Source organism: Nicotiana tabacum, chromosome 22, assembly GCF_000715075.1.
Source record: "Nicotiana tabacum cultivar K326 chromosome 22, ASM71507v2, whole genome shotgun sequence".
In the NCBI taxonomy this organism is placed as follows: Eukaryota; Viridiplantae; Streptophyta; class Magnoliopsida; order Solanales; family Solanaceae; genus Nicotiana; species Nicotiana tabacum.
The window spans coordinates 12,143,814-12,155,600 of NC_134101.1; the positions used below are offsets into that span (position 1 = coordinate 12,143,814).

Here is an 11,787-nt window from a genome sequence, read left to right on the forward strand (position 1 = left end):
CCTAATTATTTTGTTTCCTAAGCGAAGCTTGGGAGTACTAGTAAAGTTATCGTTATGTGAGCTATATTCGCATTTTCGAGACTTGGAATCAACCGAGTAAATCGCTACATCATACCCCTTTGGGGTGCGGTCCTTCTGCGAATCAGTAGCGGAGCCAGAATTTTTGCTAAGGGGTGTTAAAATTTAAAGAAGTAAATAAACAAAGAAATCAAGGGGATTCAATATATAGTATATATACTTAAAAAATAATTTTTACCATTCGGCACCTCTTTGAACTATGTAGCTCCACCACGGCCGTGAATCATGTATAAACTTGGGATATTTCATGCATTGGATTATCCCTTTTAATTCATTTGATTCACCGCCTATAACTTCCACTCTTTTCTTCTCTCTTCCTTTCTTTGCCACAAAAAACATATTGCCGTGCTGGTATTTTCCAAGATTCCTTATCTTTGTTTGGAGTATCTAAAACTGCAGTCCACATTTATCATGGATGTTGTCATTGAAGTGTAATTTCATTAGATATATAATGGATCAAATTTGTAGCCAAAATTATTGGAGTCTTTTGGTCACTTTTACCTTAAGTCAAAGTAAGATCTACTAGGCTTTCCTTGTTGGTCACAACTCACAAGTGAATGAGTCTTGATGAGGAGCTTCATTGCCTCACAAGCAAACAAATAAAGCAATATAATCTTTGCTAAGGACTGGCCAACTAGTAGTAAAGCAAGCAAGCAGGTCACAGCTTTATTGGTCCACTATGTGATATCAGATCCATGATTAAAGAATTGGAATATAAGAAAAGATTCATTGATTGTAAGTAGAGGCATAAATGGTTCGGTTCGACCGGTTATTTTATAAATTTTGTACCATACCAATTTTTCGGTTATTCTATTATGTATAACCAAAATTAGACATTTCGAAACCGTCCCAATCATGTCGGTTACTCTTCGGTATCGGTACGGTTCGGTTAATTTTTGATATTTTTTTTTATGTCATATAAAAGTCACTATTAGAAGTAGAATGCAATAAAACACGTACTTGTATAGGACTTAGCCAAACTCTCTAAACATTTTTATTGTTTAAAGAGTGATAAATTAAGAAAACAGGAAAGATGACCAGATTATAGATCCATTAACTATTCTACAACAGCGTAAAAAAAATTAAGCAAATACAATATATATATATATATATATATATATATATATATATATATATATATATATATATATATATATATATATATCACACGAGTAGAAAGATATTAACCAAGTTGGGATTCAAGAATAAAGTCTATAGAAGATTAATATTCAAAAAGATAAATCTAAATCATATGAAAGGAAACATATTCAACATATAGTAGTTTGCTACTCATAATTGCTAGAATACCTTGTATCTTACTAGTGAATATGATGGAAATAATTTAGTTTCAATAGGAGTAGCATAATAGGTTTGGGAATTAGGATTTTGAGCTTAATTATTCGTGGCTTGTAACTGTTTTCATAATTTCAACGCTCAAGAAAAAATTAAATATTTTATTATTTTTAACCTTAATGTATAGATATATTTTTCACATGTAAATTTATTCGTTACAGTTCGGTAATTTTTTGATTTATTTTTGTAAAATAAAAAACCTACCCTAATTATCGGTACGGTTATAGATTTATGTAAAAACTTACGGTTTTATTTAAAAAACCTAAAAATCGATTCGGTACGGTTCAGTCGATTTAGTCGGTTTTAAATATCCATTGACACCCTTAATTGTAAGCACGTTGAGCATTAATTGATATATAAAATATAAAGACATAACTAGAAAGTATAGTATTTTCCCCTTGGTCGAGCAAATTTAATGGTTTTAGCTCAAATTTGGTATATGTATTAAAAAACTATTAAATATATATAAATATTAAATTTCGAATCCTAGTTCCGCCGGCCTATGTCACTTCACGGGAAAAATAATGGTGCATGTGTCCATGGCGAGTTATCAAAAGCAATTTCTTATGGATTACTCAATACTCATAAAGGTCAATGAAATAAAAGGGATATAAAACAAAAAATAAAGCCCCATAAAAACAACTTGAATTTCTTAGTCTTTAGGATGGATCATGCAAGTAGTTGGTTAAGCACTCTACCACTACTACTTTGACTTAGTAGATTATTGATACTTTTCCCTTTTATATATAACCAAGCAAAGAGCCCCACCTTGCTACTAGCTACTTCCCCCTTTTCTATCTAATATCCATGTGGCATGTGGGTGGCAGAATATAATTGTGTTGTTTTTATGTACTTAGTATGATATGTTAATTCCTTTTTCAAGTCTAATGCAATGACCTTTTTCTCCTTCTATTGTTGCTTTTTCAGGAAAAAGAGCAGAGTCGAAGTAAGTTGATACCATACAATACAGGACTCTTTATCCTGCATTGGAAAGAAACGATGGCTCTTTTCAGGACAAAACTTCTCACATCATGTGCAGGTGAAACAATATTTTGCAGAGTAAAACCTCTATAGCCTGAAAACAGATCTGATCATCGAAAATATCATAGTTACCCTTAGAACATAATTACTCAAACTTCATTAGGCAATCTTAATGTTTTTATGGTAATTAGAGAAGGAAGAGGTTGACCATCAAGAAAGCTGGTGATGTGGCTGCACTACTCACTGAAGACAGAAAGAGAACAAACCACCACTTTCAGAACTAGAACCAGAAGAAAAGCCTTTGATGTATAGTTAGATGATTGCAGGGTACATTTTAAAACTTCTTTTTTGTCCATGGTTATACAAAAGAATAATCAACATTTGGCACATATCAGAATTTAAAATATTTCCTTTTCCATTTCTCGAAATGTGGCTCAACTCGGCCATAAATGTAACTTTACATATATCAATACTAAGCGCCTACCTGAAAACAGCTTCCTACAGCCACCCAAAAGCAAGGTCGAAAATCTCAAATTGGTGTGTTTCAATATGAAACAATGGCAATAAAATAATTAGATAACGGCCATGTATAAATCAGCTGATGTACATCCCCCTAGCAAAATCATTTCTTACATGCTTTCTCATTCCACCACTAACAATATACAAGAAAAAATGGACTCCACTCTCCATAAGAAGCATTCCCAGGATGATGCAACAGCAAAAAAAAAAAAACGGTGCAGGTTGGTAACAGTGGGTGACTATGTCAAACACTTAGCCTAAACCATGACCATCTTTGTTCTTGGAACTCCAGGCTCCATCTCCAAAGACTTCCTCAATCATAGTGCAGGTTGGTAATAGGTCAACTTTATTTTTAGCACAGCTTAAGTACCCAATGTCCCATTCCTTACCATTAGATGGCCCCATCACAAAATCATGCCCACTGCCACTTCCAACACCAGCAAAATTACTTGCCCAGTGTTTAGAATTGTCAGTCTTTCCTTGTGGTGCTTCTGAACCAAGCCCAGCTGCATCAGTGGTACAAGAGTTATCTTGTATATCATGGTCACCTATTTCATTTGAATGTCTTTCTAGAGGCTGAATATTGTGTCCAGAACTGTTGTTATTATCAATCAACTTATCAGGACATGCTTCTGACTCATCACTCAAGACATTCCTCCTGCCAAAATCTATAGTCCTATAATCTTCCAAGGCTGCACCACCAGCTTCCTCATCATATGCTTTTTTATCATTCTCATATATCTCATAGCTACCAGGATAATTTTGGTATACTGGTGATTCAACCACAGAATCCTCATCCTCATCCGTCATTTTAGCTTCAGCAGCAACAACATCGTCATCGATCTCCTGCCATTCATCATTATCACTGTCTATATTTAATGGGTCAAACCTGTTCTGCTTGGCACGTTTCCGCAAAATAAAGACATTAAAATAATAGCTAACGAGTTCTCTCCTGCTCCGTAAAGGAAATTCAACAGCAAGTTGGTTCCAGAAATTCCTGCCTAGTGAAGCAGGATTGGAAAATACAACCTCGTGAAATAATTCCTCTTCCTCTTCACGCCATTTCTCTGCCACTACCTCTCCCATATCATAAAAACCCAACCTAACAAATATTTCCTCACCTAGGGCTTCCTTAAGCTTCAACCTTGTTTCCATGATATGCAGACGAACACATCCGAAGGAACCAGCATCTTCACAGGAGCACTCAATTTTTCCTGCTCCCATGTTCTCCTCATGGTCTGCAGGTAGCTCTAGTTTAGGCATTAGAATGATACAAGTCCCAGCAAGTTTACTCTCTTCATCACAATGATCCACAAAATCTGATTCTAGATCTTGAGATGGAAGATTCAGGCTTTCATTCGTGCACTCCTTGATGGATTTATTCTTACTATCATATGCACCCCATTCTGGTAATTCAGCTTGGAAATCTGGTCCAATGGGGACCAACTTTCGAGGAGAATTGCTCAAAAGAGAGGCATAGACCTCCCTTGGATGAATAACAACTCTGAATGGAGGATCAATATTGTAATACTCAGAGGCTGTCAATATGTGAAAGGGTGCCTCGGACCTGATATCTTCTTCGCTGGTGCTACTAGTGGCCCAGGAAGAGTTCGAAGCAGAGCCATGAAAGCTCATCTCAGTTCCTTTCTCAGTAGAAATATGGACTTCAGCCACATTGCCACTACCAGGTCTCTTGTCAGTGGTAGCTTTGTCATCTTCTCCACCTACCAAAGAGCATAGATATTAAGATCATCCAAGAATAATGAACCCAAAAATTCATTCACATCCAAACTTGTTGCTAAAAGAGCAATCTTGTAAATAAAAGCATTCCAACAATTACTCACAAAGCAGCTAAGACAATGCAAAGCATTTCGGAAATTTGATAGGATAATATCTCTTCCTAACCTGAAGTGTAACACTTAGGAGGAGCCACTGATTCACATGGAAATTCCAAAAAGGAAACTAGCTGTCTACTTGGTTCTACATGTCTCGGTTGCTTCGATGAAACTTCATACAACTCTTCTTCACCAAATGGTCTTTTCTGCACCATATTTAACTGCAAGAGGAAGTCAAGTTGAAGAGGTGTTAAAAGGATACAGAACGTCACTAACAAAACTACTGCATGTATACTAAATATATTATTATATGTAAGAACAACCAAAACTAAACTATCAATAAAAGAGAGTAAACGATAAACATAAGACCCCACTCTGTTATGAGCAAAGAATCTAGTTGATACCATTTGCCACTCGAGGTATAAAGGACACAGTAATCATTTGTCTAAGTTTTTAATTAGTGACACGTGGCACGTGTACAGCGAAAATGGAGTGGCTCAGAAAGTTTTATTATAGTTTGACGAAAAAATTGAAATATTTAAAAAACTAGCTTTTTTAATTGAATGAGCAAATTTTTTTAAAAAAAATCAGATATTTCAGGTTCAAGAAAGCCAAAATTATCGGAAAAGATGACGGTTTTAGTACCTGGGAGAAGTCTTCGCAAAATCGAGCAAAATATCTTTTGGTTTGAGCAAATTAGGATCAATTGTCAATCGTAATCAGAAATTCGGATGAAATATTTTGGTTTTTTCTGGAAATCGTGAGCGAGAATGATTAATTACAATTTTAGGAAGAAGAAAAAAACCTAACCCTAGATCCCCAAATTTAGATTCGAGGCTTAAAAAAATCAAAAGATCAAATCAACCAGAAATTGATGCGATTGAGCAGAAGAAAAACGGATTAAACAAAAAATCCCCAAAATCCCAAACTATTAATATGAAAAAATCAATCCTTTTTTTTTTTTTACAAAGGCGAGAGAAATGAAGGGATAATAGCAAAATTGAGATAGAAAACGCTTAATTTCACGAATCCTAGGACAGAATCGAACAGATCTGGTGGAAAAACGATAGATCTGAAACCCTAACCTCGGAATTCGATTTCCGCGCGGCTAGAGCCAAAAGAGGTATCAATCGATAGAGAATGAAACGAATTGGAAGTATCGGAAGTTGATTTTATTGTCGAGAAGAAAAATCGAGGTCGATTCGAGGGAGAGAAGAAGGAGAAATTAGAATTGGGGGAAAATTTGTTGACGAGAAAAAAGGGTAAAGGTGGGTCAAGGGAAATCTGTTATTGGGGTGCCCCGAAATAGTAAAGCGGGTGGTCAGAAATGGACTCCGTAATCACAGGTAATTACGTCAAATGCCCTTACCTTTGGAAATAATTCAATAATGGCTGCACAATTTTAATTTTTTATGTGATTAATCTGCGGGCTAAAGAGTTGGAAACTCATTTGGTCATGTTTTTTTTATAAAGAAGTGACACACGTGTCATGCACTAAAAATACTTATATAATCAGATTACTTATAATATAATTATAAATAATTTAAGTAATGATTCGATAAAATTGATATTTAAACTACTATAATTGGTTAAACAATTAATAACAATGTACGTAATTTTTTTTTGACATATTAGTATATCAAATTCAATTTTTTTCCTTATCTTTTTTCTTTCTCGTGTGAAAATGCTTTACAAGTTCTACTTTAACAAATATAGTGTAATAGTAAATATATACCGTGTGTTTCATGAAGTCAATGTACTTAAATTTTTTATGGTACAAAGTCAATGTGTTTAAATATCACGGATCCTATGATACGTTGTCACTAGTTTGATCAACATTATTTCTAACAATGATAATAATAAAACAATATAAGTAATGATGTCAACATATAGTTGAGCAACATAATCATTAAGTAAAATAAAAAAACGATATAAATACTGTTAATTTTTTAAGCATGAAAAATTGATACTCCAGTATATTGTATTGTCATTCTATGTAAAGTCCAACTAGTTCCCCCCCCCCCCCCAAATAGACATACAATCTTTGCTTATTTGGTTGTATGGATAATTTGATAAATACTGAATTACTGAAATCGAAAATGAAAATTTTGGTATTTAATATTCGGTTGTATTTGATATGGTATTTGGTGTCACACCTCCTTTTTTCCAATAGGAATATGGGAGTTTTTCAAATTAAAGTGACATTAATCAAAATGAGATTATTTATTTAATTTCAGAGTCGTCACTTGGAATATTTATGGTGTCCCAAGTCACCGGTTTATTTTAAATCCCAAATCGAGAAAATTTTACTCTGTTTAAAGTCTGCAAAAACCAGAAGACAGGGTAAGGAATTCTGTTAACCCGGAAGAAGGTGTTAGGCATTCCCGGATTTCACAATTTTAGCACGGTCGCTTTAATCATATCTGGCTTAATTGTTTGTTTTAATTACCTATTTTAGAACCTATGTGTATTTTACCTTTTACCGCTTTTAATTATGACATTTATGGATTTATAAAACGTGCCTAAAGCATTCTAGGAATATTTGTGAGTTAATTAATTTTCTAAGTCATTCTTCCCTAAGTTAAAGATTGCGTGTGCAAGGTTCCTGATTATGGAACAATTGTTGGCAAGGGTTACTTAATCAAATCTGGTGATGAATTAGGTGGGTTTATACTCTCACAAGGTTTATGAAGCCAACTATATTTTCATTATTCTAAATCTGAGGCTCGTATGCATCTGTTTGATTTCTGAAGTTACTTAAACTAAATCAGATGGGTAAGAAGAAAGTTTGTTTTTTTAGAAATAAATTGAATCCAAGATAAAATCTGCATAGCAGTATTCTTGGCCTAGCGGCTGATAACAATGGGCCTAAACGGCTGGCCCAATCACACTATATTCAGGCTGCCCTTAATTGATAAAGATTTTTCAAAACTGGGCCATTTCATTACCAGGCCCAGAATCAAAATAACATACATGCAGACTTCAAACAATTGAGTGAATCTCGAATTTAAACAATGCTGGAAAAACAAACATTATTACAAGCTTGATTTCAAATGAAATGTTACAACTTGGCATCCAAATGGTTAAACTATTACTCTCGCTCCTGATTTACATGTTCATGATTCTCATGCTGGCCTTGACTTCAAACATTAAAATACATATTTCAGTAGTGAGCATCATTGATCCAAATCCTCGAAATTGTTTGAACACTGTTGTTTGCATTGCTAGAGCATTTCACACCAACATATCAATTAGTTACATTTGGATAAGCTTCTACTTCTGAATTAAAATACAAGTGTGCCATAACTTTAGACTAGATTTGCATAACATAGTTCATTATATACTTCACCAGAATCAGTAGTAATGAGCAAAATCAGCTCAAAGCTTAGCTCAGAAAACAAACAACCAAATCAGTTATCGGCAGACAATACAAGTAGGAATAGGTTTAACGATTAAGCACATTTGCATTCATGAGGTTAAGCACAAATATGGCCTGAACAAGACATACCTAATCAGCAGAATCTCAAACAAAAGAAAATAAGTCTCTTAAGTTGAGAAGGAATAACATCAAGAAACAAAGCAGCGGCAGAAAACCAGCAAGAATAAAGAAACAACAGCAAATGAAGCTAAAGAAAACCAACTTTAGAACCCAGAAAAGATGAAGAGGAACTTTTTTTGTTTTTTGATGTTTTCTCTGAAATTCTAAAGCTGGAATCCCAAAAATTTTCTCTAATAAAAATGAAGATGAGTGGGATGGAATTTCTGAGAGAGTGCAGTCAATTAGTGTGTTCAATGAAAAATCAGTGAAGATGAGTATGCGTGTCCAATTTCTGCAGGGGAATCCTCTCTTATATAGACTATATGAGCCTTATGAGGGAATGGGATCAGATCAAAGAATCTGCCAGCTTTCCCTTAAATTCAGGGAAATGACATCTTTTTGTACCAGAAAATGGACAACTGTACCTAAATTCAGCACCTTTTCTAACAGATTTGGACAGTTGTCCCTTTCTAGAAGTTTCTTCTCATTTTCACCCTTTTTAACTTCTGAAAATTTTCCTTTTTACCCAAAATCTGATCTAATTTATGGTTTTTATTGCACTTTAACCCCTACTAACATCTTCTCGAACCTTCTAGCAAATTCCAGGCCAAGATTCCCTTATTTTTCTCATTTCTTTTAGCCCCCTCAAGTCCCAGTTATGTCAAATAACCACACCAAACACAAAACATACGGATATGGACAAAACCTAATGCAACAGACGAACCATTTCAATTAATTGATTAAACTAATAAACAAAATTGAAACTAACATGATTATGTAATGGACTAATTCAAACACGGGTTTACTACGAAATGCAACATTAAACTAAATGAAAAAAGAAAGCAGTTACCCTTGAAGAAAAGAACGACTGCCTGGCAAAGGGGTTATTTAAAGCATTGGCTGACTGACGACGGTGTAGTCGGATTCCGACATCTTCGAAATAAGCCAAAACTAATGTTAATCGATTGTTCTCACTGAGAACAAACGATCAACACAAGTCTTAGGTCAAATCGATTCTGAAATCACTGAAAGAAATAACAAGAAGCGAACTAGGTTTTTTTGGCGTTTTTTAGATCTACTATAACTGGAATTTCGAAGAGATTTAAGGGATGAGGCTAGGGGCTTTAGAATGAGGGGACACTGTAGATCACATGGTGAGAGTTTGAGGCCATTTGGTGTTCACCCGCCGCCGTGAGATGATTTTCGGCGGCGGAGAAGTTAGAGGGTAAGAGATTAGAGATTAGGGGGAAGTAAGGTCGATCTCTAGGGTTTTTTTTTGGGGGGGGGGGGGAGGGGGGAGGGAGGGGCGACAGACAGTTATATGGGGGAGATAGGATTAGTTCCCAGCCGTTAGATGGTGGGAGATCAACGACTGGGATTAGCTTAGGGCAAACGACTGGGATTAGCTTAGGGCAAAATAAGGTTGTTTGGTCGAAGGGGAAGCTGGACCGGGTGAAGGGTTTTGGGGCTTGGGCGGATGGAGTTGTTTTGGGCCTCTAAGGCTTGGCCCAATTCAAAATAAGACAACCTTCTTCTTTTCTTTAATTTTAAAATCTTAACTCATTAATTAAACAAGCTAAATAAAATTCTAAATTAGACTCTAACTTAAATTATTTTGTAAAATTAATCTTACTTATTTTCGCTAATTTAATACTAATTAATTTAAAATTAAAAGCTAAAATGTAGACATAACTATTGTATTTTTGTGATTTTTTATTTAATAATGCAATTAATCCAGATAATTAAATCCTAAATGCAATTAAGTTCTAAAATGCTATGCAATGAAGAACTAAACATTTTTTTAATTATTTTTATTTTATTTTTATTGATTAAATATGCATGAAAATGCAAACAAACAATAAAAAGGGAATTCCTAAAATTCTATGAAAGTCAAAAACAATTAGAAAGATTTATTTTTTGTGGATTTTGTAGGAATGTTTTGGTAGGGCAAAAATTACGTGCTCACAGCCGGTTTAAGTTTTTTTAAAAATTGGTATTAGGTATGATATTTGGTATTTTATTTAAAATACCGAAATATCGATACCGTACCGAAATATATATTATATTACATAAAACATATATTATCAATTATAACATAAATATAAAAAATCTAAAATTTTACTTTCTTTTATTCTCTAAGTTCATCAATTAACTCTAAACAAGTAACAAGGCATTTTAAATGATCAAATTTATTCTTTTGTGTACAGGTTTCTCTCTATGGGTCGATATTTGCTGGTTTTGGACAAAACTTTTGTCAAAACATTTTCACGTTTGTATTTTTGAGTACTTTAATTAAGAATATTAGAGCATATGGCTCTATGCACTAGTTAGTATTCAAACTGAATAAAAGAAGTTACCGAAACCGAAAGGAGAAAAACCGAACCATACCGAATTTAATTAGGTATGGTATTGGTATAGGATTTTAAGAAACCGAATGCCGAAACGAAATGTCTAAATATCGTACCGTACTGGCCGACGAATACCCCTATTTGGTTGTACAGATTCCAAGATCAAGCGTTCGTTCCTTTTTAAATGGACATATTAATTCCTAAGCTTACAGATTAATCAGTCCAAAATAATAATCGCATTAGAAATTCACATGCTTATATATATATTTGGTAGAATGGAATGACCCGTCAAGAAGAATACATAGAAAAATATATGTATTTACCCGTAAAACGGTACAATTGAATTTATACGTGGTTTATAGACAAGTGAATTAATTTGATCCTGAAATAATAGATGAAATAGATAAAAATATGATACTTAGCCTTAGGATGGAGATAAAATAGGAGAAATAGTAATTCCGGGAGCAGGATTTCCGGGCACAATAACAGCGATATCAGTGAATAAAAAGATAAAAAGTGCATTAAGCTTTGAATAGAATGTAGCATATGTTTGCCAAAAAATTCGTTGTTCTTTACAATGATAATAGAGCTCACTATTTATAGTTGCACCTAGGGAACAAGGTCCTAGGATCAAGCCCATCTTTAATGTCAATTATGAGGGTCATTGAAGAATGTGCAACGACAAGCAGTGAATGCCATATTCCTTGTAAAGGGATGCGTACTTAATGTTGTATAATATTCCCCATTAAATACTACCGGGTGGCAGGTATTTACTTTATCTTTATGATCATCATTCTTTCTGGTAACAGACGAGATTGTTGCCTTCGAATTCGACTATCTTCTGTCTTCGACTCCACGTGTCACTTTCTCATGCGATCATCTAATATAAACATATTTTACCCTACACAGATAGTCTCCATGCTTTTCGGTGGCATAACTTTGTGTCACCGAAAAGTTGGTAGAAACATCCTCTTTGGCGGAAAGTTTATTGACCCCCTCTGAAAAGTTTCTGACGGTTGATTAGACGCACGTCTCTCCACATTTAATGCCCCAAACACGCATCATCCCATAATTTAGCATCACTTTTGCCTGTTATCGAGGTAATTATGGCCATGAGTTTAGTCACTTATACCTC

The 11,787-nt window shown here is 34.4% G+C and overlaps 1 protein-coding gene across 3 annotated transcripts; it reads right to left on the reverse strand.

Annotated features, from left to right (window-relative positions):
- Positions 1 to 2,806: 2,806 nt before the first annotated feature.
- Positions 2,807 to 8,591, reverse strand: LOC107832069 (uncharacterized). 3 transcript variants are annotated; one of them, XM_016659873.2, is made up of 3 exons: positions 8,275 to 8,591; positions 4,837 to 4,987; positions 2,807 to 4,655 (listed from the first exon to the last, which is right to left on the reverse strand). In XM_016659873.2, exons 2-3 carry the CDS (start codon positions 4,979 to 4,981, stop codon positions 3,184 to 3,186), a joined length of 1,617 nt encoding a protein of 538 aa, XP_016515359.1. In that variant the 5' UTR covers positions 4,982 to 4,987; positions 8,275 to 8,591; the 3' UTR covers positions 2,807 to 3,183. The 3 variants fall into 3 exon arrangements, with proteins under 3 accessions (XP_016515359.1, XP_016515357.1, XP_016515358.1); XM_016659871.2 differs by lacking the exon at positions 8,275 to 8,591 and adding an exon at positions 5,412 to 6,165; XM_016659872.2 differs by lacking the exon at positions 8,275 to 8,591 and adding an exon at positions 5,852 to 6,041.
- Between the last annotated feature and the right edge of the window lie 3,196 nt (positions 8,592 to 11,787).

Coding starts and splice junctions, on each gene's coding strand:
- LOC107832069 (XM_016659873.2), bottom strand. CDS start 4,981: ATGGTGCAGAAAAGACCATTTGGTGAAGAAGAGTTGTATGAAGTTTCA. Junction 4,656..4,836: donor TCCTAAGTGTTACACTTCAG/GTTAGGAAGAGA, acceptor GCTCTTTGGTAG/GTGGAGAAGATGACAAAGCT.